The sequence below is a fragment of the Prionailurus viverrinus genome, chromosome A1 (genome assembly GCF_022837055.1).
Source record: "Prionailurus viverrinus isolate Anna chromosome A1, UM_Priviv_1.0, whole genome shotgun sequence".
In the NCBI taxonomy this organism is placed as follows: domain Eukaryota; kingdom Metazoa; phylum Chordata; class Mammalia; order Carnivora; family Felidae; genus Prionailurus; species Prionailurus viverrinus.
In genome coordinates this window covers 22,083,980-22,104,452 of record NC_062561.1, presented here as the reverse complement: position 1 = coordinate 22,104,452, position 20,473 = coordinate 22,083,980, and the positions used below count along the sequence as shown (strand labels likewise).

General features: G+C 39.4%; 1 protein-coding gene across 6 annotated transcripts in view; it reads right to left on the bottom strand.

Annotated features, from left to right (window-relative positions):
• CAB39L (calcium binding protein 39 like) overlaps positions 1-20,473 on the bottom strand; it is a 135,092-nt gene that overhangs the window by 53,273 nt on the left and 61,346 nt on the right. For all 6 annotated transcript variants that reach the window (XM_047865263.1, XM_047865291.1, XM_047865254.1 and 3 more), the window contains one exon: positions 10,209-10,327. In XM_047865263.1, the coding sequence (XP_047721219.1) occupies positions 10,209-10,327 (119 nt within the window). The remainder of the gene's footprint in view (positions 1-10,208; positions 10,328-20,473) is intronic.

Here is a 20,473-nt window from a genome sequence, read left to right as displayed (position 1 = left end):
TTGCATGCATGCCTTCACACAGTGACCCCACCATGGAAGATACTGTTTTAGATCACCCACACCACTTCTCTTCTCCATGAGCCAACATGATCTCCAGGTCATGTCACCATTCTCAAGGGATCATTTATTTACAGGCTAATCTTTTTTTTTTTTAATGTTTGTTTATTTTTGAGACAGAGAGAGACAGAGCATGAATGGGGGAGGGTCAGAGAGAGAGGGAGACACAGAATCCGAAGCAGGCTCCAGGCTCTGAGCTGTCAGCACAGAGCCTGAGGCAGGGCTCGAACCCACAGACCGCGAGATCATGACCTGAGCCGAAGTCGGACGCTTAACCGACTGAGCCACCCAGGCGCCCCCAAGCTAATCTTTTTTAACTACTAATAATTTATCCTCATTTCCTGAAACACAAATCTGATATGCTTCCTCTCTCCAAAACTCTTCAATGACTCCCCCATTATCTTCAGGATACCATCAAATGCTTTAGAGCTTAAATTTTAGAATCTCCAGAAGTGGGTATAAATTGATCACCTTGGCCTTATTATCATCAATGACCAGCTGTGCAAATCATATTTGTGGGTCCATTAAATCTTGCAGATCCACTCCAGCTGCAAATGAACACTTTCTTTATAATACTATTCTGGCAGTTGTATATGGCCTTAATTAATTATATTTGCTTAAAATTGTTTATATGTTTCTATGGGAATTGCAGCTCTTAAGAGGAATAGGGATAATAATTTCTCAGATTAGTAGTTATGGAATACCATGTGCTAGGTGATGTGCTTCATAAGCATTATCTCATTGAAGACTCATAATGACATACCGATGTAGGTATTATTATTGACTCCATATTGCAAAGAGGAAACCAATGCATAAGGAAGTTAGATATCTTAGCCCAAGGTCTTACAGTAAGTAAGTGGCAGAACCCTGGCTGAAAACACAAATCTTTCTGATGATGCAGAGTCAATGGCATAAAAGGCAACATTATTTTAGCGTGAAGGTAATATTACAAATTTTATTTTTATTTTACAGACAAGAAAACTGAGGCTCGAAAAGGTGCAGTGTCTTGCTTAAGGTCACAGAACCAGGAAGTGAAAGAGACAAGAAATAATCAGAGAACAAAAAAAGAGTTCTTATAGTTGAAATGAAAATTCAATACAGTTTATCTTCAGTAAAACATATATTAGGGGCACCTGGGTGGCTTAGTCAGGCATCCAACGTCTTGGTTTCAGCTCAAGTCATGATCTCACAGTTCATGAGTTCAATCCCTACACTGGGTTCCATGCTCACAGCGCGGAGCCTGCTTAGGATTCCCTTTCTCTCTCCCTCTCTCTCTGCCCCTCCTGTGTGTGCACTCTCACAAAATAAACTAAACTTAAAAAAAAAAAAAGATATAATTAACATCTTCCAACACATAAAAAGATAAGAGATGGAAAACAGAAGAGATAAGAAATCAATCCTGGAAATCAAACTCTAATAGGAAATCTAGAAATTGAGAACAGAGAAAACGGAAGGGAAGAAATTTTCAAAGAAATAATATGTGACAGAGAATGATAGTGGTCCACCAAAATCCACTGTTGTCTTCTTTCTGGGCACTAGTCAATATCTCTCAGATTTCCTTCCTTAAGAATTAAGGGGCCAAATGACAAAGTGCTCGCAAATGGAATGGAAATGGGAATAATGTAGAGCCATTTCCAGGCCGGGGTTAAATTGTCTCCATGTATTTTTACCTTCCTGTGAGCTAAAATGGTAAAGGTAAACAACATGATCTTAGGAACCACATGGTAAGGAAGGCAGAAGACCCTGCTGACCCAAAACATCTGCTCTGCACTATTATATGACAAATAAACTTATCTGGGAGTGAAGCCACTCCATTTTGTGGCCTTTTATAAAGTTTAAAGTTTGTTACGAGTTTAGCCTACTCTCATTTATGATACAACTGTATTTCCCTTTCCAGAACTAAAAGACACAATTTTCCAGTAAAAACAATATTTTCTACCAAAAAACAAAATAATCATAGTATACTACTTTGGTCAACAATGAATAATAATAATTACATACCCATGATAATTTAAATGTGAGTTTTAATAAAATAAAAAGTTGTGATAAAGTATATCGGGAGGATACGAGGAAGGAAAATAAAATAATGGTGGCAGTGAAAAAAAACTAAATTATCATCTAGTCTATAGAAAGTCAAAGGAACATTTTTAAAATTGATAAACCAAAAGATTAGTATAAGCTAGCTATTTAAAATATAGAGGTAAATACCAGATGAACAAATAAAAAAGATGAAAGTGGTTGTCTCTGGACAACGGGACTGAGGAATGGAGGAGGGAGAAGCAAAAGCGGCTATGTGTTGGGGCACCTGGGTGGCTAAGTCAATTAAGCATCCAACTTCAACTTAGGACATGATCTCACGGTTTGTGGGTTTGAGCCCCACGTCAGGCTCTGTGCTGGTGGCTCAGAGCCTGGAGCCTGCTTTGGGTTCTGTGTCTCCTCGCTCTGCCGATTCCCTGCTAATGCTCTCTCTCTCTCTCTCTCAAAAATAAATGAACGTTAAAAAAAACTTTTTTTAAACTGCTGTATGTTGATATATCTGATTTTTAAACTACATGTTATGTATTATCTTGAAACAAATGGGTTTTTCTTTTTTTGTATTTTTTTAATTTGCATCCAAGTTAGTTATCATATAGTGCAACAATGATTTCAGGAGTAGATTCCTTAATGCCCCTCACCCATTTAGCCCATCCCCCCTCCCACAACCCCTCCAGTAAACCTCTGTTTGTTCTCCATATTTGTCTCTTATGTTTTCCCCCTCCTTGTTTTTATATTATTTTTGCTTTCCTTCCCTTGTGTTCATGTTTTGTGTCTTAAAGTCCTTATATGAGTGAAGTCATATATTTGTCTTTCTCTGACTGAGTAATTTTGCTTAGCATAACACCCTCTAGTTCCATCCACGTAGTTGCAAATGGCAGGATTTCATTCTTTTTGATTGCCGAGTAATACTACATTGTATATATATACACCACATCTTCTTTATCCATTCATCCGTCAATGGACACTTGGGTTCTTTCCATATTTTAGCTAGTGTCGATAATGCTGCTATAAACATTGGGGTACATGTGCCCCTTTGAAACAGCATACCTGTATCCCTTGTATAAATACCTAGTAGTGCAATTGCTGGATCGTAGGCTGGTTCTATTTTTAATTTTTTGAGGAAGCTCCATACTGTTTTCCAGAGTGGCTGCACCAGTTTTCATTCCTACCAGCAGAGCAAAACAGATCCTTTCTCCACATCCTTGCCAACATCTGTTGTTGCCTGAGTTGTTAATGTCAGCCATTCTGACAAGTGTAAGGTGGTATCTCATTGTGGTTTTGATTTGTATTTCCCTGATGATGAGTGATGTTGAACATTTTTCATGCACCGGCTGGCCATCTGGATGTCTACTTTGGAGAAGTGTCTCTTCATGTCTTTTGCCCATTTCTTCACTGGATTATTTGTTTTTTGGGTGTTGAGTTTGATACGTTCTTTATAGATTTTGGATACTAACCCTTTACTTGATACGTCGTTTACACATATCTTCTCCCATTCCGTCGATTGCCTTTTAGTTTTGCTGATTGTTTCCTTCCCTGTGCAGAAGATTTTATTTTGATGAGGTCCCAATAGTTCATTTTTGCTTTTGTTTCCCTTGCCTCCGGAGATGCATTAAGTAAGAAGTTGCCGAGGCCAAGGTCAAAGAGGTGTTTGCCTGCTTTCTCCTGGAGGATTTTGATGGCTTCCTGTCTTACATTTAGGTCTTTCATCCATTTTGAGTGTGTTTGGGGGTATGGTGTAAGAAGGTGGTCCAGGTTCATTTTTCTGCATGTTGCTGTACAGTTTTCCCAGCACCACTTACTGAAGAGACTGTCTTTATTCCATTGGATATTCTTTCCTGCTTTGTCAAAGATTAGATGGCCATACGTTTGTGGGTCCATTTCTCAGTTCTCTATTCTGTTCCATTGATCTGTGTGTCTGCGTTTGTGCCAATACCATACTGTCTTGATGATTACAGCCTTGTCATACAGCTTGAAGTCTTGCTTCAAGAGGCAATCCTTGCTTCAGGAGGATTGTCATGCCTCCTGCTTTGGTTTTCTTTTTCAAGATTGCTTTGGCTATTCAGGGTCTTTTCTGGTTCCATACAAATTTTAGGATTGTTTGTTCTAGCTCTGTGAAGAATGCTGGTGTTTTTTTTTTATAGGGATTGCATTCAATATGTAGATTGCTTTGGGTAGTAGCTACATTTTAACAATATTTGTTCTTCCTATCCAGGAGCATGGAAAATTTTTCCGTGTTTTTGTGTCTTCTTCAATTTCTTTCATAAGCTTTCTATAGTTTTCAGTGTATAGACTTTTCACCTCTTTGGTTAGATTTATTCCTAGGTATTTTATGGGTTTTGGTGAAATTGTACATGGGATCAATTCCTTGATTTCTCTTTCGGTTGCTTCATTGTTGGTGTATAGGAATACAACCGATTTCTGTGCATTGATTTTATATCCTGCCACTTTGCTGAATTCATGGATCAGTTCTAGCAGTTTTTTGGTGGAATCTTTTGGGTTTTCCATATAGAGTATCATGTCATCTGCAAAGAGTGAAAGTTTGGCCTCCTCCTGGCCGATTTGGATGCCTTTTATTTCTTTGTGTTGTCTGATTGCAGAGGCTAAGACTTCCAATACTATGTTGAATAACAGTGGTGAGAGTGGACATCCCCATCTTGTTCCTGACCTTAGGGGGAAAGCTCTCAGTTTTTCCCCATTGAGGATGATATTAGCATTGGGTCTTTCATATATGGCTTTTATGATCTCGAGGTATGATCCCTCTCTCCCTACTCTCTTGAGGGTGTTTATCAAGAAAGGATGCTGTATTTTGTCAAATGCTTTCTCTGCATCTATTGAGAGGATCATATGGTTCTTGTCCTTTTTTTATTGATGTGATGAATCACATTGATTGTTTTGTGGATATTGAACCAGCCCTGCATCCCAGGTATAAATCCCGCTTGGTCATGGTGAAAAAAATTTTTAATGTATTGTTGGATCCGGTTGGCTAATATTTTCTTGAGGATTTTTGCATACATGTTCATCAGGGAAATTGGTCTATAGTTCTCCTTTTTAGTGGGGTCTTTGTCTGGTTTTGGAATCAAGGTCATGCTGGCTTCATAGAAAGAGTTTGGAAGTTTTCCTTCCATTTCTATTCTTTGGGACAGCTTCAAGAGAGTACATGTTAACTCTTCCTTAAATGTTTGGTAGAATTCCCCTGGAAAGCCATCTGGCCCTGGACTCTTGTTTTTTGGGGGGAGATTTTTGATTCCTAATTCGATTTCTTTACTGGTTATGGGTCTGTTCAAATTCTCTGTTTCTTCCTGTTTCAGTTTTGGTAGTGTATGTGTTTCTAGGAATTTCTCCATTTCTTCCAGATTGCCCATTTTATTGGCGTATAATTGCTCATAATATTCTCTTATTATTATTTTTATTTTGCTGTGTTGGTTGTGATCTCTCCTCTTTTGTTCTTGATTTTATTTATTTGGGTCCTTTCCTTTTTCTTTTTGGTCAAACTGGCTAGTGGTTTATCAGTTTTGTTAATTCGTTCAAAGAACCAGCTTCTGGTTTCATTGATCTGCTCTACTGTTTTTTGGTTTCGATGGCATTGATTTCTGCTCTAATCTTTATTATTTCCTGTCTTCTGGTTTCAGGTTTTATTTGCTATTCTTTTTCCAGCTCTTTAAGGTGTAAGGTTAGGTTGTGTATCTGAGACCTTTCTTCCTTCTTTAGGAAGGTCTGGATTGCTATATACTTCCCTCTTATGGGAACCTGCATCGCAGAGGTTTTGGGCTGTGGTGTTATGATTTTCACTGGCTTCCATGTACTTTTTAATTTCTTCCTTAACTTCTTGGTTAGCCCATTAATTCTTTAGTCGGATGTTCTTTAGTCTCCAAGTATTTGTTACCTTTCCGAATTTTTTCTTGTGGTTGATTTTGAGTTTCATAGCATCGTGGTCTGAAAATATGCATGGTATGATCTCGATCTTTTAGTACTTGTTGATGGCGGATTTGTGTCCCAGTATGTGATCTATTCTGGAGGATATTCCGTGTGCACTGGAGAGGAATGTATATTCTGCTGCTTTAGGATGAAATGTTCAGAATATATCTGTTCAGTCCATCTGGTCCAGTGTGTCATTCAAAGCCATTGTTTTCTTGTTGATTTTCTGGTTTAGATGATCTGTCCATTGCTGTAAGTGCGGCATTGAATCCCCTACTATTATGGTATTATCAGTAAGTTTCTTTATTTTTGTGATTAATTCATTTATATATTTGGGTTTTGCCACATTTGGAGCATAAATGTTTACAGTTGTTAGGTCTTCTTGGTGGATAGACCCCTTAATTATGATATAATGCCTGCTTTACCTCTTATTACATTGTTTATTTTAAAGTCTAGGTTATCTGATATCAGTATGGCTATTCCGGCTTTCTTTTGTGACCATTAGCATGATAGATGGTTCTCCATCCCCTTACTTTCAATATGAAGATGTCTTTTGGTCTAAAGTGGGTCTCTTGTAAACAGCATATAGATGGATCTTGTTTTCTTATCCATTCTGTTACCCTATGTCTTTTGATGGGAGCATTTAGTTCATTGACATTTAGAGTGAGTACTGAAAGATATGAATTTATTGACATTATGTTGCTTCTAGAGTTGGAGTTTCTGGTGGTGTTCTCTGGTCATTTCTAGTCTTTGATGCTTTTGGTATGTATGTATGTATGTTTGTATATATGTATATATGTATGTATATCTTTTCTCCCCTAAGAGAGTCCCTGTTAAAATCTCTTCCAGGGCTGGTTTAGTGGTCACAAACTCCTTTAATTTTTGTTTGTGTGGGAAACTTTTTATTTCTCCTTCTATTTTGAATGACAGCCTTGCTGGATAAAGAATTCCTGGCTGCATATTTTTCTGATTCAGCACATTGAATATATCCTCCCACTCCTTTCTGGCCTGCCACATTTCTGTGGATAGGTCTGCTGCAAACCTGATCTGTATTCCCTTGTAGGTTAAGGACCCTTTTTTTCCCTTGCTGCTTTCATGATTCTTTCCTTGCCAGAGTAATTTGTGAATTTGACTATGGTATGTCTTGTTGGTGGCTGTTTTGTATTGAATCTAATGTGAGTTCTCTGTGCTTCCTGGATTTTGATGTCTGTGTCTTTCCCCAGGTTAGCAAAGTTCTCTGCTATGATTTGCTCACATAACCTTTCTACCCACTTTTCTCTCTCTTCATCTTCTGGGACCCCTATGATTCTGATGTTGTTCCTTTTTAATGAGTCACTGATTTCTCTAATTCTTAAATCATGCTCTTTTGCCTTAGTCTCCCTCTTTTTTTCTGCTTCATTATTCCCCATAAGTTTGTCCTCTCTATCTCTGATTCTCTGCTCTGCCTCATGCATCCTTGTCATCATGGCATCCATTCGAGATTGCAGCTTAGTTATACCATTTTTTATTTGATCCTGACTAGCTTTTACTTCCTTTATCTCTGCAGAAAGGGATTCTAATCTGTTTTCGACTCCAGCTAGTATTCTTACTATCGTGATTCTAAATTCTGTTTCAGACATCTTGTTGCATCTGTGTTGGTCAAGTCCCTGGCAGTCGTTTCTTCCTGCTCTTTCTTTTGGGGTGAAATCCTTCATTTCGTCATTTTGAAGGGAGAAAAGTCATTAATGAGGTAAAAAAAATTAAAATTAAAAAAATAAAATTAAAAAATTAATAACAACACACACACATATAAATCAAATAAATTATGCTAGATCCTAGGTGTGTTTTGGTCTGGGTGTTGAAAGGAGCTTAATAGATTAGAGAAAAAAGGGGAAAGAAAAAAAAAAGGAAATCATTTGAAAATTTGAAAAACTGAATACACTGAAATAGAATAAAATTAAATGATGGAAATAAAATAGAATTTGAAAAAAATTACACAAAAGTAAAAAATATAGTAGAAAAAAATTAAAGGTATTTTTAATAAAAATTGAAAATGAAAATTTTTCTGTATTTATGAAAAAGAAATGAAAGAGAAAAAGAAAATTGAATAGATGGACCAGTGAACAAACTGAAATATGATTGAAATGACTTAGTTTTCACCTAGAAGTCAAACTATGAATCGCTTTATATTCCATAAACTAAGCAGGTGGAGAGATTTGTGTTCCCGAAGAGTGAGGTTGGCCCAGTTGGACTGGGCTTAGTGTAACAACTCTGTTCTCCACTAGATGGCGCTGCTTAGTTTACTGGTGTGAATTGTTGCGGACCTTGTAGGTGTGTATACCCATGAGCGGGAGGGGTGAAAATGGCATCACCCAGCTACCCAGTCTTTAGTAGCAGAACTCTGTTCTCCCCAACCATAATTGCCCACCCGTCCTTTGTCTCTGGCTTCTGTCCACTCCCCACTCCTACACTGTCCATGACCAAACCCCAGGCAGCTCCTCCCTCCTGAGTTTTATCTCAAATGTGGCTGTTTTTCCTGACCCTTACTTCTGAGGGACTGTGGCTTTGACCCATTCCGCCCCTCTGCGGGAGGGTCTAACTGAGCAATGGCTGGGTGCTGGCCACACCCAGGAACATTCACGGGAACGTGCTGCTGCTGATGCCCAGAGACTGCGGCTGGGTGCCAGCCCACCCCAGAAAAAGTTCCCGAGATGGTGTAGCAGCAGCGTTTCAGAGATTATGGAAAATCACAACAAGCATCTGGCACCAGGCTTCACCCCCAATGACCTTGTTCTAGCACCAGCAAATGTGGGTGTTCTTCTGAGGCCACTGGGGCCTTTCCCTGGGGGAGGCCACACAGCCTCTATCAGATGTCCTTCCAGCAGGGGAACCACCTCTCCTCATGTGGCCGGAAGACCCCCGGACTTCACTTTGCTCCAGGGGATTTGCCCTTCTTACCAGAGCACCTCCAGGTATCAAGCCGTGGAGTTTCAGACTCTGTGCTCCCCCTGTTTATAGAGTTCTAATGGAATTTAAGCCCTCTCCTTTCTCCTTTCTCCCTTTTTAGTTCAGTCCCTTTGGCTGTTTCCCCTTTTCCACTTTCTCTCCAGCTGATTTTGGGGGGGGTGCTTTTCCCATACTCTCCCCTCCTCTCTGTCCTCTCTCCACAAGCAAAAACTGCTCCCTGCCCTCCACAGCTTCTCTCTCCCCCAGTTGACCTCTCTACACCGCATACCTGCTGAGTTCTGTGGTTCAGGTTGTACAGATCGTTGTGTTAATTCTCAAATCAGTTTTCTAGGTGTGCAGGATGCTTTAGTGTTGATCTGGCTGTATTTCATGGACGCGAGACACAAAAAAAACTTCCATGCTGTTCCACCATCTTGGGTCCTCCCCCCAATTAAGTATTTTTAAATGTACCAGGGAGGAAATGGGAGCTGAACAGAGATGAGATGGGGTAGGTATGGAACAGCATGCTAGGTTTGAGACTGTGAGGTAGAAAAATAGGGCAGAGGAGGAAGAAGACAGTCTGCTGTCCCCAAGACTTGCTACATCCAGATCTCTGGTCTTTGGGAGTTAGAGTAGACACAGAATGCCCTTGAAACATTTGTAAATGAGTATAGATATAAAAAAATAATAGAGATTCTATTATCTGACTAGACTTTTGTTTTTTGGCTCATATATATATATATATATATATATATATATATATATGTGTATATATATGCTGCACAAGCAAATATGCTTCCCCACATGGAAGCATGTCACCTTGGCAGATGCTAGCCAGCCACTGGAAGGTGTGTGTGTGTGTGTGTGTGTGTGTGTGTGTGTGTGTCTGTCTGTGTGTGTGTGTACTGAGGTTCAGGGTCAGGGGATTTGGTCTCATGCAAACAGGAAAAGGGTAACTGCATAGCTAAGAAAAGGGCAGATTGAGAAACACAGTTAATAATATAATAAGAAGAGACAGAGATAACAGGAAAGTAGAGGAAAAAGAAATAGTAAATGGAAGGAACTCTATTTAGAAACATACAAAGAAAAGATTTTGCTGTAACCCATGTAATGATAGAAATGTAGATTTGGAGGGCTGACCTCAAGTATGGCAAATAGCTTTCCTGTGATTCCAAATGAGAACCCATCATATCTCAAATGAGGCTAATGCTATAATACTTTTAACAACTATTCTATAATCAAACCTACTTCTTTAAAGGAAACCATGTACCTACCCTTTGAGGAGCATAAACAGGATATGAGGATGAGCACTAATATACTCCACAGTAGGACTCCGAGTGCCTATCTGTCTTCTCAGGATGTTGTTAAATATCTGGGTCACATCTTTTTTTCCCTGTTAAAGAAACAACCAACCATTAAATTGCACACTTGAAATAGTTTAATTATGGAGTGTAAGTTTTATCTCAAAAGCTGTGTATGCACACATACACACACACCAAGAGAAATAGCACTCTTCTTTGTAATATCCCAAAACATTAACTTATTCTTGTCATATATCTTTAGTCAGCTGTACTTTCATGCATTCAAACAGTCTACAAAATGGATGCAGCTCTTTTCCAAAGGATTTGCACTGTGGTTAATTTGAATAAGTAGAAGTCTGTTCTCACTGTCGTAAATGAAATGGCACAGAAGAATATAAAACAGCAGTGAATTGAATTCTTTATGCTTTTTTACTATTTAGCTTTATATAAGAAGAAATAAAGATTAACATTTTTAAGCCTTCATAAACAAGGAGGGAAAATGGTGAAGGAAAATAAAGATTTTAGGAAATGTAGGGTGGAATCAAATCCCTGTTTCTTACATGTACTTTTAAGTAATTTCTTCCCTCCACTTTATCCATTCCCAAGTTGGTGTATTACAAAAAAAAAAAAAAAAGATCAGTTTTCTATTAGGTGAATATATATGATTTAGGTGATATTAAGAGATCATATTTAACCTAGAGGACAGACGGAACCACTCAGTCCTAGTAGCTGAAGCCAGAAGAACTATAGCCAGTCTCAGACAGAACTTTTTAGAGTCCTCATATACCAGACTTCCAGTCTTACACACCCTGCAACCTCAGGCTAGTCTGCTTCACCAACTGAAGCTCTGAATGGAATAGGAGGTTGTTTTCTGTTTTGTTTTGTTTCTTTGTTTTGTTTTTTGTTTTTAAGATTTTATATTTAAGTAATCTCTACACCCAATGTGGGGCTTGAACTCACAACCCAGGGATTAAGAGTTGTGTGCTCTTCTGACTGAGCCATCCAGGTACCCAGAACAGGAGATTTTTATATGAAAATAAGGACAAGAATGACATTCAATTCTCAGTTACTACAGCCCTGATTCTGGCCTTCATCTCTCAACTGAACTGTCAAAGAGCATCTTCCAGTTATGCCCTCCACTTCAAAGCAGTCTTCACTCTGCAGAGTGAGCTTACTAAAAATGCAAATAACTATGCCATTCTCTTCTCTTTTTAAAAATGTTTATTATTTTGAGAGAGAGAGAGAGAGAGAGAGAGAGAGAGAGAGAGAGAGAAAGCACATGGGCAGGAAAGGGGCAGAGAGAAAGGGAAAGAGAGAATACCAAGCAGGCTCCATGCTGTCAGCTCAGAGCCTGACATGGGGCTCGATCCCATGAACTGTGAGATCATGATCTGAGTTGAAATCAAGAGTTGGACACTTAACCGACTGAGCCACCAAGGCGCCCCACCATTCTATTCTCTTATTCTCTTCAGTGCCCCCCTTTTGCTTTGAAAAAGTCCAACACCTTCCATGATCTGAACCTTGCCTACCTTTCCAGCCACTTCTCTTACTTTTCAATTCCTACTTCAAGTTCTATTAATAACAAATTGCTGTATTGCATATACTTATACACAATCTTTCATTTCTGTACCTTTGTTCGTGTTGTATTTGTCCTGAATGCTCTTCCTTCCTTTCTTTTCCTAGCTAAATCTTAGTCATCCTGTAATCAGGGCATAGGGGTGCAAGAGTACCTGGTCCTGGGGGTCCCAAACAGACCAGGTTAAGCCACATGCCACTGACAAAATCCACAAGAAGAGAGATGAGTGAGGGTGACCCAAGAAAGGGATTTATTTTGGTGAGGCCAACACTAGGAAGACAGCAGACTAGCGTCTCAAAGACTGTTTCCAAAGTGCTGAAAATACTTCTAGGTTTATATAAGGAGAATGTGGGACAAAGGTTGGTGGGTACATGTGGGTAAGCTGTAAAGATCATTGTCTTGGGGTCAGTCACGTGGGGTCTTGCTGATGTCAGAGCAGACCTCATTGCTTGCAGGGGTAGTTGTGGTTCCTGCCAAGGGATGCTTTGCCTGCAGGGGTCTTTTGCCTAAGTTAAGAGATAAGCTGGAAAGAACAACTTAATCAATACGAAAGCACAGACAGGTCAAAATGGAGGTAGTCGAAGTCCTCTTTTAATCCTTCAGATTCAGTTCAGGAGTACTCATCTCTGAGATAACTGTTCTTCTCTGTATTACAACAACATCTTTGCCTGCGTAGACCAGTAGGTCTCCTCTTTCCTGTCTACCGCTACCTCCATCTCTACCACGGTCAACTTATGAAGAAGTGCTTGCTCTGTGCCAGGCACTTATACTAAGAACTTTATATGTATTTTCCAATCCTCATAACAACCTTATAATGTACATCTTATAAGTAAGGAAATTAAGGACTAGTAAGGTTACCTTACTCAGGTGGCATGTGAGAAAGCCACAACTCCATCCCAAACTGATGGAATCCAGAGTCTAGGTTCTTAGCCATCATACTAAGCTGACTCCAACAATGAGCACAGAACACTGAAATTAATGAATTTCGTCTCTAAAGTCCTCATCACACTGTTAGCTCCCAAGGAAAGCCATATTTCAATGTCCATAGTAGGGACCAATAGATAGTAGCATTCAATATTGACTGCCCTGACTTACTACTTTAGAGGCATAGTCATTTGTAAACCCTTCAGCACAAACAGAGACCACTGAATCTCGCTTATCTATTATTGAGGCACTTTTTTAATAATAAAAGAACTAGGACTCAAAAGGAAAAGAAGACAATAAGATTATTCAATTAATTACTCAATCTTAAAGCTATTAGACATATGAAATGTGCACTAAGGACTGATTAAGAATACTAACATAGAAAAATATTCTTAAAGAATATCTGAAAGGATAAAATATTCTTAAAGGATTAACTTTATCAAAAATTGGCTTGAGGGCACCTGGGTGGCTCAGTCAGTTAAGCATCAGGCTTTTTATTTTGGCTCAGGTCGTGATCTTACAGTTTGTGAGTTCAAACCCCACATCAGGCTGTGCGCTGACAGTGTGGAGCCTAATTGGGATTTTCTCTCTCCCCCTGTCTCTGCCCCTTCCTTACTCGTGTGTGCACCTGTGTGTGTGCTCTCTCTCTCTCTCTCTCTCGAAAATAAATAAACTTAAAAAAAACTGGCTCGAAATGGATCACAGACTTAAATATAAAATGTAGAACTATAAAACTTCTAGAAATAAATAGAGGAAAATCCTCAGGAACTAGATTTAGGCATATAATTCTTAAACTTGACACAAAGCACAATCTGTAAAACAAAAACAGACTTGTTTAAGACAAGTCTTAAATAGACTTCATCAAAATTCAGGACTTAAGCTTTGCAAAAGATCTTATTAATAGTATGAAAAGACAAGCTACAGACTAGGAGAACTTCATAACATATATATGACAAAAACCTAGTGTCTAGAATATGTAAAGAGTCCTCAGAACTTTTTTTTGAATGTTTATTTATTTTGAGAGAGAGACAGAGAACAAGCAGGGAAGTTGCAGAGATGGAGAGAGAGAATCCCAAGCAGGCTCCACACTCACCACAGAGCCCGATACGGGGCTCGATCTTATGACCATGACTGATGTTCTGAGCTGAAATCAAGAGTCAGATGCTTAACTGACTGAGCCACCCAGGTGCTCCCCTCAGAACTTAACAGTACAAAATACAAACCAATTAGAAAATGGGCAAAAGACATGAAGAGATATTTCACTAAATATCTGCAGATGACTACAAGCACATAAAAGATGTTCAACATAATTAGCCATTAGGGAAATGCAAATTAAGACCACCAGGAGAAATTACTACATATACCTATCAAAATGGCTAAAATAAAAAAGTGACAACAGCAAATGCTGACAAAGATGCAGAGAAACTGCACTTGTACACTGCTGGTGGGAGATCTAATATATATGGTCAATCTGGAAAACGATTTGGCAATTTCTTTAAAAACTTAACATGCAACTACTCTATTGGTATTGCACTCCTAGTATTTATCACAGAGAAATGAAACCTGGCCATGAATGTTCATAGCAGCTTTATTTATGATAACCAAAAGCTAGAAACAACCTAGAAATCCTTCCACAGGTAAATGGTGAAACAGACTATGCTACATCCATACCAGGGGCTCAGCAATAAAAAAGGAGTGATTTTTTTTTTAAAGCTTACTTATTTATTATTTGGGTGAGGGGCAAAGAGAAGGAAGGGAGAGAGAGAAACCCAAGCAGGCTCTGTGCCACTAGTGTGGAGCCCGATGCAGGGCTGGATCTCACAAACTCTGAGATCATGATCTGAGCAGAATTCAAGAGTCAGATGCTTAACTGACTGAGCCACTCAGGTGCCCCCAAAAGGAATGAACTTTGATACATGCAACAGCCTGGATGAATCTTGGGGAATTATGCTGAGTGAAAAGTGCCAGCAACAAAAGGTTACACAATCTAAATGTCCATCGACAGACAAATGGGTAAGAGAGATGTGATATATATACACTGTAATATCACACAGCTATAAAAAAGAATAAGATTGTGCCATCTGAGACAATATGGATGGACATAAAGAGTATTATTCTAAGTGAAATAAGTCAGACTGAGGAAGATGAATACCATATGATTTCACTCATGTGGAATCTAAAAAAAAAACCCACAAATGAATAAACAAGTAAAATGCAGTAATAGACCTATAAACACAGAATGAATTCATGGTTACCAGAGGAGAGGAAAGTGGGGGTATTGGTAAAATGGGTGAAGGGGAGTAGGAAAACAGGCTTCCAGTTATGGAAGAAATAAATCAAGACAGCATAATGAAAATAGTCAGTGATATTGTAATAGTGATATATGGGAATAGATGGTAGCTACACTTGTGGTGAGTACAGCATAAATTATAAACTTATGGAATCACTATGTTGTACACCTGAAACTAATGTAACATTGTGTGTCAACTCAAAAAAAATTTTTAAAGGATTACACATTGTCCAGTTACATGATATTCTTGAATTGACAAAATTACAGAAATGAAGAACAGATTAGTGGTTGCTAGAGGTCAGAGGTGAGTGGCTATAAAAGGGCAAGTGGAGGGATCTTTGTAGTGATGGAAATTTTCTATATCTTGACTTTATCAATATCAATATCCTCATCACGTTACTGCCCTATAGTTTTGCAGAATATTGCCATCAGGGAAACTGGGCAAGGTACATGAGATTTCCCTGCATTATTTATTATTGCTTTTCTTATTGGAGCAAGCTGGTGGAAGAAAGCAGGGGAAGCACCCACTAGCTCTTCTGGGCCCTTTGGAAGACTGTAGCCAGCAAGTAGATCCATGTTAATTAAAGGCCAGAACCTCACACAGCAGCTTGTAAAGTATGCATCAAACCCCCTTCCAGAGAAAGACTGGGAGATGGTTGTTCCTGTCGGCTTCCTCTGTGCCTAGCCCGGGGGAGTCAGGGATAGTTACATCAAGTGCTCATGCACCTGTGAACTGCTCCTTTGTTTGCTAGAGTCCTTTGGGACTCGTGAATGCAAGCCCTTTTAGCTTTCATACATAGGTGATTTGGGGGCCCATCCCTCAGCTAACAGCCTTAAAAGTAGGGGCACTAGATGTGTGGTTCAAACCCTCTGCTCCTCAAAGAGAAGATGGGTGTTAGGATTCCCTCCCAACAGCATGGTGCTATGCCAGTGGGTAGGGTCTATGGCCAGAGTATGTCTCAGCTTTTCCCACTCTTTTTTTTTTTTTTTTTAATTTTTTTTTTCAACGTTTATTTATTTTTGGGACAGAGAGAGACAGAGCATGAACAGGGGAGGGGCAGAGAGAGAGGGAGACACAGAATTGGAAACAGGCTCCAGGCTCTGGGACATCAGCCCAGAGCCTGACGCGGGGCTCGAACTCACGGACCGCGAGATCGTGACCTGGCTGAAGTCGGACGCTTAACCGACTGCGCCACCCAGGCGCCCCTTCCCACTCATTTTGATGTGGGTATTTTCTCAGTTGCTCAATGAGTAGGGATCACTTAGCTGAATTTCTGCATTTCTCTCAGAGGGAATTCCCACATGTATAACTGTACATTCTGTTTATCCATAGGAGGAGGGAAATTCAGGAGCCTCCTATGCTGTCATCTAAGTCCAGAGTCCCAGAATTAATTTTTTTAAATATTTTAATGTTTATTTATTTTTGAGAGAGAGAGACAGAGCACAAGTGGGGGAGGGGCAGAGAGAGAGGGAGACACAGAATCTGAAGCAGGCTCCAGGCTCCAGGCTCCAGGCTCCAAGTTGTGAGCACAGAGTCTGATGTGGGGCTCAAACTTATAAACTGTGAGATCATGACCTAAGCTAAAGTCAGATCCTTAACTGACTGGGCCACCCACGTGCCCCATCCCAGAATTTTTTAAATGGTAAAATTTGATGCTGGTTCTCATACATTGCTGGTGAGGATATAAAGCAATTAAATAATACCTGAATGATGTTCTAGAATCTCAAACTGGGAAATCTAGCCTGAGGAAATAATCCTAAATAACAATGTTAAATACAGAAGAAAAATTTCAGGCACAGAGGTCTTAATCATAGTGGTGATACTATAGAGTTAGAAACAATATGTCCAGAATTAGGCATGCTTACATAAATTATGGTATATGTAACTGACAGAAATAATATCAAAATGTTGGCAATAATTAAATATAAGAAAAATCTATGGCTATCCATTGCTTTTACTTTATTCCGTGGAGAGAAACAGAGAGGGGTGGAAATAAGGGAGAGAGAGAAAATTAAGAAAGCAGAAAAGAAAGGGAGCCAGGGAAGAAGAAAGAAGAATTTAAGAGAAAGAAAGATAAAAAAAAAAACAACAACAACAAAAAATACAGGCACTTGGGAAAGCAAATTATATCTTCCTTTAATAAGAAAAAACACTACATAAAATCCAAATTTAGAAAATTAGGAGCTGAGTGAGCCTTCAATTTAAAAGGATGTATTAGATGGAGCACCCAGTGGCCCAGTTGGTTGGGTGTCTGGCTCTTGATTTTGGTGCAGGTCATGATCCCCGGATTGTGGGATCGAGCCCCAAGTCAGGCTCCACACCCAACACGTAGCCTGCTTCGGATTCTCTCTCACCCTCTCTCTCTGCCTCTCCCCTGCTCTCTCTCTCTCTCTCTCTCTCTCTCTCAAAATAAATAAATGTTTAAAAACAAATAAAAGGATGCTTTAGGGTCAGTTGCTCTCATAATTTTAAAATACTAAAAAAGGTTCTAGTATGCTACTTCATGCTATCTCAATTTCATTTATATAGATGTTAAGCAGTACACTTATATAAGAGGTACAGCTGTAAATATAAATAAAATTTAAAATTTTAAATGAAATTTAAATTAAAAATAAAATGTTTTATTCAAACCATTCTAGACTCTACAGTAATACTACATAATATCAGTCCTCTTTGAAAAGTCATAAGAGCATGTTTTTCATACTTCCCAGTGAAATGCCACAAGAACATTTCCATACGGCATTCCAGTGAACAGTAGAAATGAAGCTCCACAGAACTCTATCCAACTTTTACACAGAGAAAAACGTTCTTCTGGTTCATTAGGAAATAGTGTGCAAAGGCAAAGGAAGCCCCCTGTGGATAACAAAAACAAGCTCTGAAACCAGGAACAGTTTCTCACATCAGAGGAAAGGATCAGAATGGAAAGGATTAGAGAAACCTTAAACAGGTACAAGATGATTAATGATGGTCTTTCCATAATACATAACCTATGCAGATATCCATTCATCACACTAACTAGAGTAAAGCCTTAACTATTTCAAAACCAGTCTTCAGCCAACCATCAGACTGCTAGGTCTCAAGTTCTGGATCTAGAAGTGGTCAGAAAAAAAAAGACAAGAAAATGTTTCATGATAATAAAACAACATCTAGAAATGACCAAAAATGGCTTAAATTAGCCAGTAATTCTAAAATAACATATAAGGTAAGTGAACAGATACCAAACCTGAAGAAGCACTTGCGTTAAGCTGGCAAAATCAAAAAGGTCAGCCCTGACGGGAGATGCTCAAAGATTATTTGCAGAATGAATGATACATATGGAAGTGTCACTGTAGTTAAATAAGGAAAAAGAAAAAGAAGGAAGAAAGAAGCAATGAACAGCAATCAGAAGTAACTAATGATAAAGAGCACCCTTCGCTGATAACATAAGTAAGAGAAGGCAAATACAGGAGTAAAACAGAGCAGGCACCCACTTTAAAGTTGTAGCCATTGACTTGTATACAAGATATATAAAGAATTCTCAAAATTCAACAACCAAATAAAAAGAGGGCAAAAGATCTATATAGACAATTCACAAAGGAAGAGATATGGTGGCAAATGAACACATGAGAAGATGCTCAACAACACGAGTCATTAGGAGGCTGCAAATTAAAATCACAATGATATACCACCAACACTTACATCAGTGACTGAAGTTAAAAACCGAAGCCAAAGCAAACAAACAAAAAATCCAAATACTGCCCAATAATCCTACTCCTAGGTATTTACCCAAGTGAAATGAAAACCTACATTGGCACACACAACTGTACATAAATGGTTATAAAGGTTTTATTTGTAATTTGAAATTCCTCAAATATCCTTCAACTGGAGAATGGATAAATGGTCTGTGGTATATCCATGCAGTGGAATACTACTCAGTGATGAAAAGGAACAAACTCCTGATACACAGCAACAACATGGACGAATCCTAAATGCATTATACTATACGCAAGAAGACAGACTCAAAAGGCTACATTTTGCACGATTCCATTTACACACCTACAAAGGCAAACAATACAGGGACAGAAGATGGACCAGTGGTTGCCAGCAGCTGATGGTAGGAAAAGGAGAGGATTACAAAGGGTCAAGGGAAAATTTGGGGGGTGATGGAATTTTCCTATATCACAGAACTGCATATTAAAAAGAGAGAATGTAGGGGCGCCTGGGTGGCGCAGTCGGTTGGGCGTCTGACTTCAGCCAGGTCACGATCTCGCGGTCCGTGAGTTCGAGCCCCGCGTCGGGCTCTGGGCTGATGGCTCAGAGCCTGGAGCCTATTTCCGATTCTGTGTCTCCCTCTCTCTCTGCCCCTCCCCCGTTCATGCTCTGTCTCTCTCTGTCCCAAAAAAAATAAATAAACGTTGGAAAAAAAAATTAAAAAAAAAAAAAAGAGAATGTCACTGTTTGTAAATTATACCTTAACTTTTAAAAAGATGAAACATAATTGTAGCCATTGACTTCTCTCCTCTGTTCGCTTCTTTCTCTCTTCTGCTCCTGTACAGGTTGGCCTTGCGGAGTGGGACGGGGAGAGCTAAGGTGTGTAAGGCAAATGTTTGTACTGACTTTCGGGAGCAGAACTAGATAAGCAGAGCTGGGGGTGGGGAGTATTCACTGCATGGATGAGCACTTTTGCAGGGGACTAAAATTGAAGCTAAACTAATTTACAGGTACTGGGAAAGTTTCAAAGAACCCAAACACAGGCTAGCTCAGGATGAGTTGCTCTCAAATTTTTTTCAGTATAATTATATTTACCTATGACACGAATCCCCTCAAGGATGGCCCTCTATCTCTCTCCCCATCATCATTCTTCTTTCTGTCTTTTCTACAGGCTGGCTTCCTACTTTTTTCATTTACATGGTAGGAAACCTGACCATCGATACAGAAATCGCGTGGAATACCATTAGCTCCTGGTTGGAGACTGAGGTTCTACCTCAGTTTTACTTCCAGAATCCTGCAGAATACTGTGGTCCTGTCCCTTTGATCAGATATCCACTACTAAGCCAGTCAGCTGTGTGTGGGGGGCAGGGTGTCAAGCCACGCAAAATGGCTGCTCCCACTGTAACCACGTGGGTGGGGAAGGAGCCAGTGTTCCTCAGAAAGCAGAGGGGACAAAACATTCTGTACATTATACATGGCATGAGCAGTCTTAATCTTTATGGCAGGTTACATTGCTTAAAAAGTATAGTAGGGTCAAAGTAAAATGGTCACTGTCTTTATAGGGAGAATACAACCAATTAACATGTTATGCTTCTGATTAAGGGCCTGATTCCAACACCATTTTAAATTTTTTTTTTTCTTCAACGTTTTTTATTTATTTTTGGGACAGAGAGAGACAGAGCATGAACGGGGGAGGGGCAGAGAGAGAGGGAGACACAGAATGGGAAACAGGCTCCAGGCTCCGAGCCATCAGCCCA